Source organism: Capra hircus, chromosome 6 (assembly GCF_001704415.2).
Source record: "Capra hircus breed San Clemente chromosome 6, ASM170441v1, whole genome shotgun sequence".
Lineage (NCBI taxonomy): Eukaryota > Metazoa > Chordata > Mammalia > Artiodactyla > Bovidae > Capra > Capra hircus.
The window spans coordinates 72,928,154-72,948,649 of NC_030813.1; the positions used below are offsets into that span (position 1 = coordinate 72,928,154).

Genomic DNA, 20,496 nt, shown 5'->3' on the forward strand with positions numbered 1-20,496 from the left:
AGGCTGTATATTATCACCCTATTTATTAACTTGATAGGCAGAATGCTGGGCTGGATGAAGCACAAGCTGGAATCAAGATTGCTGGGAGATATAGCAGCAGCCTCAGATATGCAGATGACACCATCCTAATGGCAGCAAGTGAAGAGGAACTAAAGAGCCTCCTGATGAAGGTGAAAGAGGAGAGTGAAAAAGCTGGCTTAAAATTCAGCATTCAAAAAACTTTAGATCATGGCATCTGGTCCCATCACTTCATGGCAAATAGATGGGGAAACAATGGAAACACGACAGACTTTATTTTCTTGGGCTCCAAAGTCACTGCAGACTGTGACTACAGCAATGAAATTAAATGACGCTTGCTCCTTGGAAGAAAAGCTATGACAAACCTAGACAGCGTATTAAAAAAGCAGAGACATTACTTTGCTGACAGGTCCATATAGTCAAAGCTATGATTTTTCCAGTAGTCATGTGTGGATGTGAGAGTTGGAAAAAGAAGGCTGAGCACTGAAGAATTGATGCTTTGGAAGTGTGGTGTTGGAGAAGACTCTTGAGAGTCCCTTGGACTGCAAGGCGATCAAACCAGTCCATCCTAAAGGAAATCAGTCCTGAATATTCATTGGAAGGACTGATGTTGAAGCTGAAACTCCAATCCTTTGGCCACCTGATGGGAAGAACTGACTCGTTTGAAAAGACCCTGATGCTGGGAAAGACTGAAGGCAGGAGAAGGGGACAACATGTAATTTGACATGTAATTTTAGTATTAAGTGCTTGACGTCATTTTAGTATTAAGACCTTTTTCCACTAATAACAAAGCAAGTAAGTATCCTTAAATATATAAAAGTGCTTCCTCTATTTGGCACAATTAAGGTGTATAATCCACCTGCCTCTCTTGCATGTCTTTTATAGTAGCTTTTAATGTTAAAATAGTATGTGGGCTTTTGTGTCAAATGATATAATTGCTCCTAGAGTCAGAATGATTTTGTTCTCACTGCTTTACCCAGGTACCTAAAACAGTATCTGGCCCTTGGAAGGGCAGATAGTTGTTGATTACCCAGGGCTACAGGTGTGTTGTGTGTGTGATATTTTTCTGTGGGTGTGTTCTCCTTGATTTCAACCAATTCATATACAGTGGTCATTTTACTGTAATTTAAAATTTTTGATAGATAAATATTGTTTCATAGACTGAGTATTGTCTGAACACATTAACAAGGCAAGGAGAGAGTTCACTCAGGTAGCAGAAAATAGCAAGTCTTGAGAAAGTGACTTTAAATGCTTAATTTTACCGAGAAGTTGTGGGAATGGTACCCTGAAATCTTGGGTACCCCTTATTTGGGATCCACCACTCAATGTTTGTTTCTGCACATTATGTATATTTTGTGGTGGAAGCCCAGAAATTAAGTGGAAAGCATACCTCTTCATCTCTGAATATTTGTTTGTATTTAAGAGCACTCTCTTATACAACAAACAACCATCCTGTAATAATTAAATTCATGATTTTAAAGATTGGTGTAGTCTGTATAGTCTTAAGTTCAGATTGTGCCAAATATCTTAATAATTTTACATATCTCCCTGCTCCTAATTCCTTGTTGTATTTGGTTGTCACATATCTTTTAGTTTGGAACAACTCCTTAGCATTTGTGCTTCACAACATGAAGAATTTGAAATTGTTTAAAGAATGTTTCTTAATTTGAATTATAGTATCATAATTATTTTCTCATGCTTCAGTTCAGGTTATGTGTCTTGGCAGGAATAGTCAGTACTGGTACATTACATCAGTATATTACATCAGAAGGCACATGATCCTGTTATTGGTTGTGTTAACTTTTATTGTTTGGTTAACATGTTGTCTACTAGATTTCTCCACTGACATTATTTATTTCCCTTTGTAATTAATATTCCATGGGATGATATAGTGAAATTATCTTAATCCTTCAACAGAGCTAGTGATTTTCTCATCTCTTGGTTCTTGCTTGAGTCAATTATATCTTTCATGGTAACTGATATTCTTTATCAATAAGAGCTTCCTTTCCCTTTTACCCATAGACTCAGGGTCTTGTTTCCTGTGGTAAATGGCACTTTACCCCCATTCATACAGTGGAAAGGGGAGAGGGGATACCCTTTCAGGCTCTCTAAATGAGATTCTTAAGAGTGAGACTATTACACTGAACAATTTAAACTCATATATCACATTTCTCCTTGCTTATAACTACTATAAAATTTATGAAAGCTTGAAAGAGTGTCTTAAGGATGAAATTGTGGAAACTTACTGGTGGTCAGGATTCTACCAGCAGAAGGGGCAATTTTAGAGACCAGTATCCTAATTCTTACGTTGATTTTGAAATTTACTGCACCTTTGATTTCTTTTTCTGTGTGCTCTGCTGCTGCCGCTGTTGCTAAGTCGCTTCAGTCATGTCTGACTCTGTGCGACCCCGTAGACGGCAGCCCACTCGGCTCCTCTGTCCCTGGGATTCTCCAGGCAAGAACACTGGAGTGGGTTGCCATTTCCTTCTCCAATGCATGAAAGTGAAGTCGCTCAGTCGTGCCTGACTCTTAGCGACCCCATGGACTGCAGACTTCCAGGTTCCTCCATCCATGGGATTTTCCAGGCAAGAGTACTGGAGTGGGGTGCCATTGCCTTCTCCTTCTGTGTGCTCTAATTACTTTTTAAAGATCACATAATGCAGGTACAACAGCAAACTCATAACAAGTTAAAATCTATCTTGACTAGCTGTCTTCCTACTAATCCTCTTTGTCTCATTTGTTTCTTCTGCAGAATTAATTACTGTTAATAGTTAATATTAACTCTACCTCCATATGTGTATGCATATTGAAATGTTTGATTTCTGGGCTGTTTACATAACTGGGATTATTCTGCAGTGAGTAGAATTTGGAGAGCACTAGTATTTAGGACTGTTTTCATTCTGTTGTACAGTGTTTTATCGTATGGATATATCTGGTTTTATCAAATTAATTATTGCCAAAACTGGTTGATAGTTTGGAAATACCTTGAGAGTGGATGGGCATGTGAAATTAGTGATTCAAAGAACCCATAATACCTTATAATCTTACAAGTTATGGTTATATTTGTGTCCTTAAAATAGAACTTACTTCAGACTTGGCTAATAGTGATCAAGTCTGTCCTCTTGATTTTTTAACAGAAGATGTATATATTTGGGATGTTTAATTTACTGTGGCTTAAAATAACAATGATGGATAACATGTTCATGTAGCATTCAGCATTGATATGGTAAGGCAGAGGAGATAGCCTACATTTGCATTTTAAATTTACAGAAGTAATAGTGCACACTTTTCTTTAAAAACTTCTAAAAGATTTATGATGAAATCAAAATCATGCAACCTGTGTTCTCTCCTTTTTTCAATCACGTAACTATTCTGTGTATCTGACTCCTGAGGTAAATTTAAGTCAGCATCAATTTTCTTTCATATTCATTTATTTATTTGGCTGCATCTGGTCAGAGTTGCAGCACACAGGATCTTCATTGTGGTGCATAGGGTCAATTGCCCTGTGGCATGTGGGATCTTGGTTCCCCACCAGGGATCGAACCCATTTCCCCTGCATCGCAACGCAGATTCTTAACCACTGGACCACCAGGAAGTCCCATCATCAAATTTCTTGTTTGATTAATTTACAGTGGGTTCTCTTCATATAGGTCAGAACATACAGCATGTTGTACTGCATTTGCCTCAGGGTGATGAACATACTGAAACTGTGTGGTGGATGAAAGTAGCCACAGATTTTTGGCAGCCCTTCCAGTCAGCTTGAGTTTCTGCTGCCACTGCAACTTGCTTTGACCAGTAGAATACAGCAGAGTGACGTTGAGCGATTTGGGAGCTTCAGCCTCCAGAGGCCTTGCAGCTTCTGCTCATGCTTTTTGAACACCATCACCTGTGAATGAGCCAGAACTGGCCTACTTGAGGATGAGATCCTAGGTAGCGAGAGTGATCCCTAGGAAAAGACCCAGGTTTCTCAGCTGTTACAGCCATCCCAGCTGAAGTTCCTGACATGGAGTGAGGTCTGCAAATGCATGTCCCCAGTGGGCAGAAGAACCACTGAGCTGTCCTTCCTATGGTATAATTCTTTGGATGTTTGCATTCCAAATTTCCTGTGTATGCTATTTCCTATTAATCAGAATAGTGGGTTAGGATCTCCTTTTATGCTATGATCTGTCTATGGTACTTGGCAAAGATCACTAGCAATGTGTAAAGATTTTTAGCCAGCCGTGAAAGTACTTTCAATTTTTTAAAAATTTATTGAAGTACAGTTGATTTACAGTATGTTAACTTCTACTGTACAAGTGATTCAGTTATATCTATATATATAGATACACCCCTGTATGAGGTGTTCCCTTTTCCAACCCCTCCTTCCTAACTCTCTCACTTTGATTTGAAAACCCTAGAATGCTTTAGCTCTTCCCACATATTTGTGCCCTTTTCTCGCTTTGTTCAGGTTACTAAGAGGTTTTCTTGAAAACCTGATTCTGCCCTCCTCCCAGGCTTGGGCTATTTCCAAATACACACATATAATGTGTATGTTATACATACACACACATTTTTCATATTCTTCCCCAATATGGTTTATCTTAGTTCCCTGAAAGCACTTTTCATTTAAAACTACCTGATACGGTAAGACAGCATAGAAATCACAGAAGAACACTTGTATAGATTTGGGTAAGGGTATAGCCCAACACACATACACCCCCTACCTATGAAGAATATTCTTTTTTTTTTTTTTTAATTAAAATGTGTGTGTGTGTGTGTATTTTGGAGGAATATTCTTCTCAGACTGGAATTTTATATGGGAGGATTAAAATGAATCTCGGAAGTGTCTGTAACACAGGGTTTCCAAGGAAATTGTCATTACCTTTGAGGTCTTCAAGTGGGTTGATTTTCTTAGATGGTGCTAGTGGTAAAGAACCTGCCTGCCAGTGCTGGAGATGTAAGAGACTCTGTTTTGATCCCTGGTTGGGAAGATCCCCTGGTGAAGGGCATGGCAAACCACTCCAGTATTCTTGCCTAGAGAATCCCATGGACAGAGGAGCTTGGTGGGCTACAGTCCGTAGGGTCACAAAGATTCAGACGTGACTGAAGTGACTTAGCACACATGCATGTATGTATGAAAATCCATAGAACTACGTTGAAAGGGAAAAAGTTTCACTGTATAAAGGTGCTGGAAGCTTGTGTTTGAATTTTGAATCACATCTCATTAGTTATGTGACCCTGGCTAGTTACTTTTGCCTCAGTTCCATCTCTAAATACAGATAATAGTAGTATATACCTCCTGCATGGGGTTGTTCTAAGGACTCAGTTAAGATATATATATATAAAATACCTAAAACTGTGCCTGGCTCACTGTCCTAAATAAGGGCCGCATGTGTGCTCAGTTCCTACAGTAGTGTCTGACTGCGACCTAATGGGCCATAGCCCTCCAGGCTCCTCTGTCCATGGGATTCTCCAGGCAAGAATACTGGAGTGGGTTGCCATTCCCTCTTCCAGGGGATCTTCCCAACAAAGGGATCAAACCTGAGTCTCATATGTCTCCTCCTTTAGCAGGTGGGTTCTTTACCACTAGCAGCACCTGGGAAGTCATCATATGATCATAGCAGCAATGAATACTCTCATATACTACTGCCTTTAGGCAGGACCGGAAGAAACCCTAGAAAAGTGTCAATGCTAAGTCAGCTTTCCATTTTTCAGAGAAGGAAAAATCAACCCCTCAGAAAAGTCCCTTTGTTCTCCTAATTCATTCATACATTGAATCCATACAGCTATTTTCTGGAGACTTAGTGAAAAGTTAGAAAGGAACTTTGGCTGTCTCACATGTCCAAAATCCTCTGATAATGTGGTCTCTACTCCACATTAAGAAACAGATAATGTGTCTTTCTGTGGCCTCAGTTTTCTCAGATCTACCAATGCTCCTGGCCAGAGGTACTCAGTGTCCGTGATTAAGCATCATACCTATTGTACCTACCAGTGAGAATATTAAGACCAAAGAAATCTTTCCACTAGGTTTATTACTCAGAAGGCAAATTCTGAGAATTATATGAGAAACAAAAGGAAGCTTCTGAAAAACAGGAACCTGAAGCTCCAAGCCGTAGTTAGGTATTTGCTCTAAAACTCTAGAACTTAGGAATTTTCAGATCATGAAACTCTTGTACTAAATGAGAGAATACCTATGGTCTTTGACATGATGGGGAAAAGTGAAGCATCATTCATACATGATGGTAAATTAATCTTAAGCCATTCCCACCCACTACAGGGCATCAGTGAGACAGACAACAGGACAAAGATTAAGAGCAGGCAGAGGTGCTATCTGTTGGATTCACATGAGTCTGAAGTCTTGTTTTTCTTGTTTAAGCATTACTCTGACATTTGAGAGAAAACAATCCCTCGGGGAGGAGGAGAGGAGCCAAGAGAAAATGGAGCAGTCTGAGAAAGAATGGAAATGATTCTGTTGCTCCACAAGACACAGCCAGGTGGGAGGGAAGCCAGGGTGAATGATCAGAGGCTGTCTACAAAACAGCTCGCCTCAGCTGGAGCGTGAGGCAATAAGAGGTCTGCCATGTCTGGCATCCCTGGAGCTCCAAGTTAGTCATCTGCAGGAAACCAGCCTTGATTTCCATTTTGCAGAGAGGGATCAAGAAGCACAAGCACATGGGATTGCGTCTGTTCTCTTCTCCGTTGTCATGGCAAGTGTTGCAAGAGAGAGAGACAAATTAGACACTGGGGAACTACACAAAGCCCCAATGATTGGTAGAACTTGCTGTTTATGGTGATTAGAAATAGAAAATACATTAAACTTCACTGAACTTTGAAGAAAATGCTATTTTAAAAGGGGAGAAAAAAAGATGGAACTTCAACCCCTATTCTGTGGACATGAGAGGCTGTTCTGACACCTTGCCGTTAACTTCTCTTTCCTGATTTCCTGTATGCTGCCATGGTATAAATGATTAATGCTGGAAGGGTACTCTTCATACTGAGACCAGTGGATTAAGAAGTATTAGTAAACTGACATACTCAGAAACCAACACAGTAAGAGAACTTTATTAATAGCAAATCCACTGTGGATCAGTTGGATAGACCAGCAGTGATCTGGGCTGCACTAGGTCGGCAGAATGTGAGGTAAATTAATAACAAAACCTAGCACCAGTCTCTACTGTCTATGCTCAGAGGGCTTTTTTCATCTGAGGTCTTGTAACCACCCTTTCTTGGCTTCCCTGCCTGTTTTTGCTGAGAATCCTATAAAGTTAGGACTGAGAAATATATAGTGTAGTTCCCTCATTTTATAGATGAGAAAATGAAGACCCAAAGAGATTAAAACCAGGGAAACCGAAACTTAGTAAATTGCACTGTTTAAAACTGCTAGCAAAGTACCTTGGAACATTTTTAGATATGCCTTAGTGAAAATATAACCGTTGAATTTTAAAGGTAAGAGAAACCTGAGTATTAACTCTGAACGTTTAAAAATGGAATCTCTGCTAGTTGAGATGTCTGAAAGCCTAAAGAAAAGATGAGGGAGAAATATTCAGCTTTCTAGAATACATAACTTTTCAGGGTAAATGCATCATCAGTTTTTGGGTTCTATATTTTTCCATAAATGCAGGTTTACCATATTTTATTCTTTTTAATCTAAAGATTTCAGGCCTAAGCTCCAAACTGCAAACAATACACAAATACAATGGTCACAGTTTTAAGTTACGAAATTTACAGTATTTCATTTTCTCCAAAATAAACTAGAAATCGGCTACCATTTTCTTAACTTGGGGAGCTACCGCCCTCTAGAGGGTGGGTCTAGAAACGTCAGGGTTCTCCATTGTCACAGTGAGGAATGGGGCAGGGGTGCTGCTAGTGGCATTTGGTATTTGGGGATGAAGGATACACATATAGAAGCACTTTGCCCAAGATGCCAATAGTATTCACTTTGAAACATAATGAAAGTGAGACCTATGGTTTTTACAGGTAGTTTTTGAAATTATTTTTGGCTGGGCTGGGTCTTTGTTGGTGAAGCTGGCTTTTCTCTAGTTGTGGGTAGCAGGGCCTACTCTCTAGTTGCAGTGCATGGGTGTCTCACTGTGGTGGCGTTTCTTATGGAACACGGACTCTAGGGTGTGTGGGCTTCAGTAGTTGCTGCACAGTGTCTCTAGAGCACAGGCTCAGTAGTTGAGGCACACAGAATTAGTTGCTCCACAGCACGTGGGATCTTCCCGGATCAGGGATTGAACCCGTGTCTCGCATTGGCAGGCAGATTCTTTATCACTGAGCTACCAAAAAGCCCTACAAGTTGCATTTTAAAATACTGACCATTTATCCTATAATGACCTACTTAGTGGGGGAGAGGGGGCTCGAGTGTATATGTTGTCAGAGAATACAGGACTATTAAAAAGTTAATGCTAACCCTAAGTCTACAGGAAGTTCAGCGATCTGTTTCAGGCCAATTAACTTCACAGCATTCATCTCATCATGGGACCTGGGACTTGACTTGCCAATTCATTGTCCACAGCTATAGGGCCACTCACTCAACAAGGAATACTTGAAGGTAAAGACTTCTGACTGGTATAATGTTTTATGTACAGTGTTTACAGACAAATGTTGATAAAATAGTTGAAGTGCTCTGATCTTGCAGAATAGATCTCAGATTCCAAAAGGATATAACATAAATCCTTTTCTAAGATTTTCAGGCACTTTTAGATTATGTAAGGGAAATTTCTACTTGTTTTCCAGATTTCTTTCACTGCTGCTTCCCCTAAGTAATAAAAATCTGACTCCACATTTCCGTTTACATCCTCCAGCTTCCTCATGGCAGGGTGTGGCCATGGAAACACTGACCACTGGACACTGTGATGTGGGCAACTTCCAGCTCTTCCCTTCATTTCAGTATGGTAGCTGCATGCTCTTCACTCTCTTCTCTTCTTCCCATTGCTGTGAAAGGATGACAACTTGAGCAACCACCTTAGACCCAGAGATGGAAGCCATGGTGTGTTCCCCAGTTGGGTACTTGGCTGACTACATGAAGTGCAGCCGCTTACTCACCTCTCTCATTTAAGCCAGCATATTTTAGAGAAAACTTTCTGCCATTTTCTCTCAAGCCAACTGCTAAGCTGCTCTTTCAACTAGATTCTAAATGAGAAGTGCCATCTGGTCTCAATAACAAAAACTAGCAGAACTCTCTTTTAGGTATAGGTATGTTTGAATCACAGATACACACATGTATGTACTCTACTAAAAAAAATAACGTGTTTACAAACTCAATTCATTAAAAAGAGGCATGGTCCTTGGTAGTTTAAAGAGGATGAGGGGGCTTTATTATAGCAGTATTTAATAAAATGCGGTGTAATGCACACAGAATGTTCTATATAGTTCATCTTCAATGTGAACAGGTCAGCTTCACGTATCTATCTTTTCTTCTTCAGGTTGTACACAAGAGCAGGAGGCCTTTTGGTTTTATACGCCACACTTCCCTTGATGCGCTTTCCTTTGATGTTAACTATATGTGGCAAGAGAGGGTGCCGGACTGTCAGAACTGTTCCTTGAGGTGTATAGCCTCGGAGGGTCAGTGTGTCCTTAAACTGCGGTGTTACTGCTACCCAACCTATGCGGCCACATGAAAAAACACAGACGGTGTTAGCAACCATCCTATTAAAAACACCAAACACAGCTCCAGATGGAGACCCAAGGGAGGCTACTGCTGCCTCACTCTTTTTTAAAAAGCATCCATGCGTTTGTGAAAATGCAGAGATTCATTTTCAGAGCAGGTTGCATCTTATGGATGATCTAGCATGTATTTCTTAAAATGTTTGGCTTATGTCAGTTAAGGCAGATCTGTATAAAAATATGATAAACTCTTGTGCTTGGTGTAAAATTACCTGCAGAGGAGAACTTGATGTCAGCCACTGCTTCAGATTCCCCAAGTCCTTCATCTAATGTGATGTCTTCAGCAATAAGAGGAGGAAATCCTGCCATTCTTTCTTCTCCACCCATTGGTACCTTCCATTGGGAGAAGATAAAGTTATTTGGAAATTCAAATGAAACCCCTGATAACTTTAAAATTAAGTAAGGCAGTGATAAGATAATACCGTACAGGTATCAAAAATAAAACAATTAAACTATTACAGGCCTGTCTGGACACACAGGTTAATCCCTGCCTCATTAGAAATCAAGGGTACATGGATAATGGTTAATATCAGCTCTATCTTTACAGGTGTTTCCATGTATTGGAAATAAGTGGATAATAATTTACCTATTTATTAACGGATTTCTCTGTTTATCACTAAGAACACAAACATAGACGTTACAGTATGGTCCCTGCTCCCAAGGAGATCAGAAGGTGGAAATAGCAAGTAAACAAAAGGTAAGAAATGTAATGAGAGGCAATCTATTAAGTACTGTGGTTGTGAAAGGAATAATGAATGTGGCTTGGTCAAGTAAAACCATTAATAAGCGGAATTTTGAAAAAGAGATTAGTTACTCAGTGTTGAAAGGTATTCTGAGTAACGTACAGACACAAAAATTGGAAAAAGGATGATGAGTTTAGAGAATTGTAGTTTAACTGTGCAGAGTGTGTTATGTGTGTGTATTAGTGACGAGGCTTTCAGTTTCGACTTCTCAGTAATGTGGAACTAACAAGGAATTATAAGCAGGAAAGAAAAAAGAATGGAAAAGTATATTGGGAGCTGCTTTATATTTTGGTAAAACCTGTATACTGTAGGATTTGTCAACCTCAGCACTATTGACCTTTTGAGCCAAATAATTTTTTGTTGGAGGAGGCTGTCTTGTGCATTGCACAATTTTTAGCAGCCTCTACCCAGTGTCCATCAGGTTGTGAAAACAAAACAGTCTCCAGGCTTTGCCAAATGTTGTCTTGAGGTAAGAGTCAAGCCTGGTTGAGAACTACAGCTGTAGTGGGGTGGGGGTGGGAGGAGACAATAAAACTGGAATCTAGATTATACCTCATAATCTCAGAAAGCAGGCTACAGTTTGGACTGTGAGGCTGGTCTCAGTGATGATTAGGAGGCAGGACTAACTTTGACTTGGGAGATGAATGAAAACCAGAAGGCAAGACAGAGGCACAGAGCGGCCCAAGAAACTGTCTGTATGATGAGGGGAGAGAAGCCTGGGTGTTGCTTTGAGAAGTATCAGTGAGTCCACCCTGAAGACTACACAGATACACGAAGGTAGAGCCCTCCCCTCAAATCCTACATGTGTCTGGAGCGTCAACTTTAGGCCCGTTATTTCAGTGGAGTCTTAATTTCACTCTGGCTTTTTCAGTCCAGAGAGAAAGAAGCATTTATTTCTCAAGTCAGGTTGGTCTTATTCTGGTTGAAGGGCAGGTGTGCGTTTTGACTTATTTTTCGTTGTATGAACATTCATTAATGTAAATCACATTGGATGCACCTGGTATTTTTGCAGGAGCTATGTCCCAACCCCCTCCTCATCACCACAAACACACAGCAGTGACAGCGGTGTCCTGGCACTGGATCTTCACAACCTCATGGTGTGGTCACGACAGACAGAAGTAAAGGAAACTTGCCTAAAGTCACACAGCTTCACTAAGTGGTGGAGCAGAGTAGGATCTGAACCCAGCCTAGCTCCAGTGATCTTAACCATCATACACTACAGGCTAGCCAACAGTGTGTACACAGGTCTGGTTAAAGAGCTGTAAACAGGCCCCAGTCTCCGGTGAACACGGAACAATTTCAGTGGCAAAGAAAGGGCACAGCAGGGACTGCAGAGGATGGGAGGTGAGGAGCAGGAATCAGCTTGATTGTAAAGAAGAGGAAGGAGTGGGGCACTGAGTTTTGTTTTGTTTCTGAAAGATCAGAGAAATTTTCACATACTGCTTAACAGGTCAAAGGAAGGATCAAGCAAGCAGGAGAGAAGACGTACGATAGTCTCTAAGTGTCTGTGATTAAGAACCTGGGAGGAGAGCTTTTCTACCCAGACAAGGGCTTCTAAGCTCAGCACTACTCACATGTGGACCAGATAATTCCCTGTTGTGAGGGGCTTTCCTGTGCATGCATTCTGTTTAGCATGATCTCTGGCCTCCACCCACTACATGCCAGTAGCATCACCCAATTGTTAGAAAATCCAATGTCTCCTCACTCATATTATCCAGTGCAACTTTTTGAAATGATGTGACCACTGGGCAGTTGAAAAGTGGCTAGTGCAAGTAAAGAACTAAATTTTAAAGTTTATTTAATTTTAATTAACTTATTGAAATAGCCACATGTGGCTACCATACTGGACAGTGTCACCCAGAGAAAACCCAGCTCTGTCAGTATCCTGGGGTCAGTCTAATCCAACATCCCTTTTCTTATCAGAGCCCGTCTCACTTTATAGCCAAAATCCTCAAGGTGAACAGGGTCAGGGAGAGCTAGCTGATGGTGTAACAAAGATGGTTCTGTCCAACAAAGGCTTTTTATCAGGGCTGTGGGACTACCAGGGTGTATTAACATAACTAGTCAACCATCAAATGATGTTGGCTCACCTTCAGTAGCGTATGACCTGCGTGCTTCTGATATATAGTATCCGCCTTGTCCAACGAAGTAATGTGAACAGGAAGGAAGTTGGAAGCCACAACTGTAAACCAAGCTGACTGATTTCCCTTAAGAAAGGAAGAAAGAACTTATCTGTACAATGAAAACTCGGAAAACCAGCACATTACAAGGTACATTTATAAAATCTGGGGAATTCCCTGGCAGTCCATTCCTGAGTGCTGTGTGATTCTACTGCAGTGGCCCTGGGTTCAAGCTCTATTTGGGGAACCAAGGTCCTGCAAACTATGTGGTGTGGCCAAAAAAAAAAAAAAGAGGGAAGGTAGGAAAAGCATGGCAGAAGCCATGCACTTACACCCATGTAAATAAACCTATGATACCTTATATGTACTTCGTGGATACTTAAATGTCTATTTTTATGAAAAACAAATGAAAATACCATCTGCTTTAATTGTCCCTGTATAAAGTTTGGTTTAAAATGTTAACATTGAAAAAAAAAAAGTTAACATTGTATGATCTCTAAAAATGTAGGTAAGGTTTAAAGTGTGAGAAGAGTTGACTCATTGGAAAAAACTCTGATGCTGGGAGGGATTGGGGGCAGGAGAAGGGGACAACCGAGGATGAGATGGCTGGATGGCATCAGGGACTCGATGGATCTGAGTCTGAGTGAACTCTGGGAGATGGTGATGAACAGGGAGGCCTGGCGTACTGCGATTCATGGGGTCGCAAAGAGTCGGACATGACTGAGTGACTGAACTGAACTGAACTGAACTGAACTGAAGGCCAACTTTTCAACAAAGTATGAACAAACAGAAATCCAAGATGTGTGCTAAGGCAATGGCCCACAGGTTGCACTGAGTGTTGTTGGACATATCCTTCTTTCATTTTCCATTTTTCTGCTCACTTTGGCAAAAATGGGGAGCAGTTCTATAGATGCTCTAAAGTCTCTAAATGATGCTATGTAAATGAATACCAAACCAAAAAAATACATGTATAAAAGTATACGTGTCATCGGATATAGAGTGTGGAATTAATTTAATGCCATATTAACCCTGCCCTTAAACGTATGCCCTCTGATTTCCACAGAAAAGGGAAACTACCTTTTAATGTCAAGCTGTATGGGACATTCAGCTGTTTTGTGAAGATAATTTTTTTTAAGACCTATTACTTTTTCCCACCATTTCATTATCCCAGGTTTCTATTACAGACATTTTAAAACACACACTTAAAGGATCTCAACCCCAGCACAGTCATGACTTAGTTATCAGCATTTTGCTAGTCTTGATAATATCTGCTTGCTTAAAGTAAATCCCCAAAATAAAGTCATTTTTCAATGGTACAGACTTTCCTTACCTTCAGAAAATCTATGCGGCCTAAGGCACCCAAAAATAGAACCATTCCTGGTTTTAGCATAAAAGTTCTTGGAATAATGGAATGTGTTGGCAATACAGTATTTACTTCTTTTTCTGTTAGAAGACTTAAAATCTGTAAAGCAAAGTGCAGATTTTTTTTGAGAACTACTTTCAATGAACATATGCTATATCATGCTTTACCCATAAGATAACAAGTTATGATTATATATTCTAGGCTTCACAATACATCAAAGTATGTCTTCCAGAATTTGCTGCACGTAAAATTCATAGCTTCTTTCTGTTTCATGGAATCAATTTATAGTTGGCTCTACTCTTGTTTCACAACTTAATCTTAAGTAATGGCAGTATACAGGTGTATGAAACAACAGCATCCTCTGAATTCTGTCAAATTTGGTGTGATCTGAACACATTGATGATTCAGTCCCAGGATAGAAAAATATGTTCCCTTGTCAAGGCTTCTAGGGAGCAGCAATTCTCAGGTAATGCTAAGGTAATATGCTATGTTTTGTCCTCGTGGCAGCTATGTATGCATTAAATGAGAGTGATGACCCCATTCTAGGCTCAAGTAAAAAGCTTGAATAACCTTTTCTAAATTCCAGTATTCACTTTCCTTATTTCCTACAAATATTCAGCAAAAAAAAAAAAAAACCCCACAAAGGTATGGATCCTGTGATTTCTGAGGATGAAGATTCCTAAGTAGACTAGAGAAAATGGAAAAGAAAAGCCAGGAAGTACAAGATTCTGGTGAGACTAAAATAAAAATCTGACTAAAAAATTCAAGAAAGTAAAAAAATGGCTTTTTGTGAACTTGTCTCTTAAAGAAAAGTAAGAAGAAAATTTAAAAAAATGTAATATCTAGGGAGACTTGAAAGAAAATACGTAAGGAGGTGGCAAGTAGTTTTCTTCAGTACTTGTGTTTAAAAAGCACATTTAAAGCCCCTGGCAGGAGGGAATTACTTTAACCCTTTTAGCAAATACCCTCATACTTCCATTTTACAACAGAGTTCCTTGCTTTAGTTTGGGAAACACTGGTTCAAGGCATTAAATAAATATATCAGTAAACTGACAGAATCAAACTGCCTGAGAGACTTTTGTATCTAAAAACTTGAGGGTCTCACTGCTGGCTATAGGAGTTAGCAAATTCTTGCCTTTTTGACCAGTTGACAAGAGGGTCTACCTGACTAAAGGGACTGCTGTCCCTGACCTGCTGCTGCTGCTAAGTCGCTTCAGTCATGTCATTGCCCGTGTCTCACTCTGTGCAACCCCATGGGCAGCAGTCCACCAGGCTCCCCCGTCCCTGGGATTCTCCAGGCAAGAACGCTGGAGTGGGGTGCCATTTCCTTCTCCAGTGCATGAAAGTGCAAAGTGAAAGTGAAGTCACTCAGTCGTGTCCGACTCTTAGCGACCCCATGGACTGCAGCCTACCAGGCTCCTCCGTCCATGGGATTTTCCAGGCAAGAGTACTGGAGTGGGGTGCCATTGCCTTCTCCATGTCATTGCCCTAATTGAGCCTAAAAGTTAAATATGAGTGGGTAAAGTTAAAGTGATAGAACATTACTAGGAAGCAGTAGTGATGTTTGGTAGTAGTAGGAGCCAGTTTCCTAAGCTGAAGCAAGGAACTCTGTTGTGAAATGGAAGTATTAGGGTCTCTGCTAAAAGGGTTAAAATATTTCTTTCCTACATGTGCTTTTTCAAACACAAATACTGAAGAAAACTACTTGCCACCCCCTTACATTATTTTCTTTCGAATCTTCCGAGATACTACATTTAAAAAATTTTCCTTTTTATTTTTCTTTAAGAAACAGGTTTGCAAAAGATTTTTAGCCATTTTTTTTACTTTTTCAAATTTTTATTTATTTTTTATTAAAAAAATTTTTATTTTTACTTTATTTTACTTTACAATACTATACTGGTTTTGCCATACATTGACACGCATCCGCCACGGGTGTACATGAGTTCCCAATCATGAACCCCCCCCCCTCGAATTTTTAAAATCAGATTTTAATTTAAATCTTAGCAAATTCTTATACTCCTTGGCTTTTTCTTTACTCTGTGAAGTTCTGAATTGCTAAGGGAGTAAAGATTGGACATAAACAATGAGTTGACCCTATTCTAAATTAGGTTCATCTGATCAGGCACCTACTTAAGAAATTTAGTACTTTGTGTCACTTTTTCAAGAACAAAAACAAATTAGAACTCATGCTGGAAAGTGTCCTGTGTTCATAGCCTATTCTCAGAATAGCTCCAGGAAATGAAGACAAATCATCAGGATTATGTCAGCACAGTCCCCATGTTTGCAGGATGAATTAATGAGAGAGAAGAAAAGCGTAGAGTAAGAAAGAAAGGACATTATACTTTAAAACATTTCGATGTCTGGCAAAGGGACCGAGGCATTACATTTATTCCATACACCTCTGGGGAACAATAAGTACAAAGTATGTACAGGGAGACTGCCCAGCTAAATATAAATAGCAGGTCAAAGATCAAATGGGTGACCTTGGGACATGAAGTGACACTGCTTTAGCTGAGGGTGAGTCCTTCCTTACTTCAGGTCAAGGTGGGTGCACCTCTTGGTGAATATGTTATAGAGGGAATTCAAGTATGGGACAGGTGGCTGGGACTGCAGTGATGTTTATGATTTCTTCCAACCTTAAAATCTAGGATTCTGTAAATATTTCTCTAAGGTAAAAACCACAAAGATAGAAATAGGTTGTCAGAAGTGACGCCTACCAAATGGCATATAGATTCACCAAGGAAACAGTTTGATGAATAAATCAGAACTGAGTCTAAAATGAAAGGATGCCTTTTTTTCTTTTGCTGATTAAAATAGTACTCCTGCACTTGAAAGTTAATGTTTCTAGAAGACATGAAATACATACACAATTTTCTTTTGTAATTCCAGGGGTGTCATAAAACCAGTGGGCATCTTTCACATCTTCTGGGGTCAGTTCTACTGGTTTGGTGGATTTATCTGCAGCCAGAACAGGTTCATTTCCCATGTCAAAGGCAAATGAATCTGCATCAAATTCAAAGGCAGCTTTATCCTTCTGTGCTTCTGAATATGAGAATGTTCTTCCAACCCTTCCTAGAACAAGTTATATTGAAGTTAGTAGTCACTCCTTTAAAGCTTTTGACTCATAGTTTTTATGTTTGCTTCAAACAAGTTACTAAGACTAACTGGTGTTTGGAAGGAAGTGAGACTACAATGATACTTTTGCTCTGTTTCTAAATATAGCTGGAGTCAGACTCTTGTAATGATGAAATGCCAGTGGCTGGCTGTGCACATTAGGTGGAGGGGAAATCAGTTTTTTGTAAATTAACTTTGGAAAGAGATACTAAGGAAAGGGGGACAATCCAATTTAAAACTGTTACAGTTCAACAACATGCATGGTCTGCAAGGAGGGGGCTGGTATCTTAATGCAAATAGTTCTACTAACAATAGCCAGATAGGCTGCTGCTGCTGCTAAGTCGCTTCAGTCGTGTCGGACTCTCTGCGACCCCATAGACGGCAGCCCGCCAGGCTCCCCCGTCCCTGGGATTCTCCAGGCAAGTTATTCACATTTCCTTTCCTGGATTTCTTAAAGTATCTACCATCTCAGTTTTCCCATTGCAATGAATTCTGGACTTCCAAACAGCAGCCTTGCCTCTAAAAGGTTTCTGTGTTCTAAAAAGAGGGAGTGTCTCTTCGCCAGTGTCTCTTCACTGGCTAGCCCTCGAGAACTGTATTTCAAGATGCTCAGCAAAAAATTCTAGTTTTCCTATAGAAGACACTTACCTACTAAATAACCATGCTTTTTTAAGAGATTCAGTTTATTTTGTTCTTGTTGACTAAGATCTTCTTCTGCTTCAGTTGCATCTCTTTTAAGCCTTTTTTGCCTTTGAAACATTCTGTAAGGAGTTGGGTTACAAATAGGAAACTTCAGAAGGTTTAACGTAGTACCTGAAATACCAAATACATACACTGTTATAAACATTGTACAGGAAAATGGAATAAAACATTTAAGAGGATCTGTACCATCTTGAGTACTGTGGTTATTAATCCTAACTTTCATGACAACCCTCTACAAAATTATTCTTACTTTACAGATAAGGCAATAGGCTCAAAGACTGGCTCACAGGCTCAACTAGGATCTGAATGCCAAATCTACAGACCTGATCTCTTTCCATCTTCTGCGTACTGCTAATCAGTATAAAAAGCATTTCTGTATATAAGTCTCCCAAAGTCCAGGACAGAGAATACAGTTTACCAAGCAAAGTTAAACACTGGTGTCAAAGGAACAAATGAACTAGTTCATTTTGCCAACTGTTACATAAAAACAGGTCACAGAAGGATTCATTCTGCAATTACTACAGATGTTTCTTGAAGCCACAAAGTTGACTTTTATTTTCAACGAAGCCACACATCATATTGCATCAGTGAATTATTCATAGGTTAAAACTACAGAATTCTCATGAGTAAACTCAAGATACGAAGAGTAAGACAGGGATGGAAGGAGGCTTTTCTCCACAAAGTAAAAGGACTTTCTGGAGAAACTTACAAAAGACTAAGGGAAATCTTCAAGAGAGCAAACACTGCTTTGTCCTCTGGCTCACCTACAGTGCTTAGAACGGTGGCTTGAACATAGGAATACTCCACTGAGTATTCTATTGAAAAGTTACTACAACATATACTGAATTTGCAAGCACTAAGCTGCCACGGAAGAGAAATGTGAACAAAGTAGGTAGAGAATTTTTAAAGGGAAGCCTCCCACTAGCCCCTGATGGACATTAAGGAAGAATACATGACTAGGAGAGTGAATCACGATCAGACTACCAGCTTCTCAGAAAACGAAGGGGACGCTCACCAGGCCAAGGAGAGATGGTGGCCCTGTCGATAGCTTCAGCGCCCTTGGCGATGCAATAATCGGACTCCAGAAGCGTATTGAAAAGAGTGGACTTGCCAGCGTTGGTTGCGCCAACCAGGTAGACGTCGCCGCGGTAGCGCCAGGAGCGCTGGAGCGCGGAAATCAACTCCTCAACTCCATAACCAGTCTTGGCGCTGATGAGCCGCACGTCTCTGAGAACCGTGCTGGACTTCGACGGAAGATTCGCATTGTCCTCCCCGCCCCGTGGCCGGTTCCCACTGGGACGTTGAGCTCTTCGGTAACCGCGGGGCGGCAGGAGCCCGGCGCCGATACATTCGTCCCACAGTCGCTCCCGGAGCCGCTGCCGGTAGTTGGGAGTGTCTTGGGGCAGCAGGTCCAGCTTGTTTCCCAGCACGATCAGTTGCTTGGGGCCCACCAGGGCGGGCAGGTGGGGCAGCAGGGTGTCGGGCAGATCCAGTAGGTCCACCATGTACAGTACAAGAGCTGGCTCGGGCCGCCGCAGCGCGGCGCTCACCAGCTCCAAGAACTGTCCCTGGCTCACCTGAAGGCGCAGGGCGCGCCGGTGATGCACCAGCAGCCAGCAGCGCTGGCAAACAGTCCGCTCCAGCCCCCCTTCCTCCGCCAACGCGCTGTTAAACTTCTCGCTGGGTAGGTAGCCGGGAACGCCGGGGTCCTGGCAGTGCAGCTCCGCACCGCACCCGGAACAGTTCTGGCCGCTGGGCGGCACCGTCGGGTCCGGGTGCCCCACCACTTGGTGTACCCGCCGGCCGGCGCCTAACTTCTGCTGCCGCCTCACCTCTCGCTGCTGCTCTATCCGTCTCTTCTCCTCCTCCTGCCGCTGCTGCAGCTCCCGCAGCTGGTCCTGGAGGGTCGCTTCCGACTCTGAATCCAGGACGTACTCAGGGAACAGAAAACTCTCCTCCAGGTCAGCCCCTCCTGGGTTACCCCCAGTCGCCGTCGCGCCACGAGGAAGGCCACGTCCCAGGCCCGCTGGGTGTCGAGAGGAGTAATCGGTAGCGCATCTCCACTCGAGGAGCGTCTCCCGGACGCCGTTACGCGCTACAGCAGGAGTGGGTCCCCTCAAGAAGCCGCAGAGAAGCCTGCGAGCTAGGCGCGCGGGCAGCATGAGAAATGCCGGTGTGGGCAAAGGGGCGGAGCCACCTTTTCGCTCGTGCACTGTGGCCCCAGACGAACGTAAAACAGCAGAGACAAGCCGGGAGTACCTGAGAGCCGTCATTCGTCAGCGTGAAGCTCCTCCTTCCACGTCTAATCTCGTGAGTTCTCGCGATGAAGGCTCTGTGGCCCAGAAACCTACTTAGATTAGAAAGTGAAAGCGAAGTCTGTAGGTCAGTCGTGTCCGACTCTTTGGGACCCCGTGGCCTGTAGCCTACCAGGCTTCTCCGTCCATGGGATTCTCCAGGCAAGAATACTGGAGTGGGTTACCCTTTCCTTCTCCAGTGGATCTTCCCGACCCAGGGATCGAACCCGTGTCTCCCGCATTGGAGGCGGACGCTTTAACCTTTGAGCCACCAGGGAAGCCCTAGTCGGTCGAATAGGCTAGTTAGTGAGGGTTTATCAACTTTCAGGCTTGTTTAACGCGCTGTCCCTGGCACCACCTGCTGTTAAAGGAATCACATTGTTAGGAGCTACGTGTTTGTCTTTAGAACTGGAAAATTAAAAATCGAATGTCGCAGACTTACAGCCACAAGTAAAACCTTTTATTAATACATCTTGGCTTTTTTCGGGTATCAT

The 20,496-nt window shown here is 41.7% G+C and overlaps 1 protein-coding gene across 2 annotated transcripts; it reads right to left on the reverse strand.

Moving 5' to 3' along the window:
• On the reverse strand, positions 9,290 to 20,017 carry NOA1 (nitric oxide associated 1). 2 transcript variants are annotated; one of them, XM_018049497.1, is made up of 7 exons: positions 18,724 to 20,012; positions 17,655 to 17,819; positions 16,759 to 16,964; positions 13,860 to 13,991; positions 12,500 to 12,616; positions 9,879 to 9,999; positions 9,290 to 9,604 (listed from the first exon to the last, which is right to left on the reverse strand). In XM_018049497.1, the coding sequence occupies exons 1-7, from the start codon at positions 19,979 to 19,981 to the stop codon at positions 9,408 to 9,410; spliced, it is 2,196 nt and encodes a 731-aa protein (XP_017904986.1). In that variant the 5' UTR covers positions 19,982 to 20,012; the 3' UTR covers positions 9,290 to 9,407. The 2 variants fall into 2 exon arrangements, with proteins under 2 accessions (XP_017904986.1, XP_017904987.1); XM_018049498.1 differs by having other exon boundaries at positions 9,292 to 9,499; positions 18,724 to 20,017.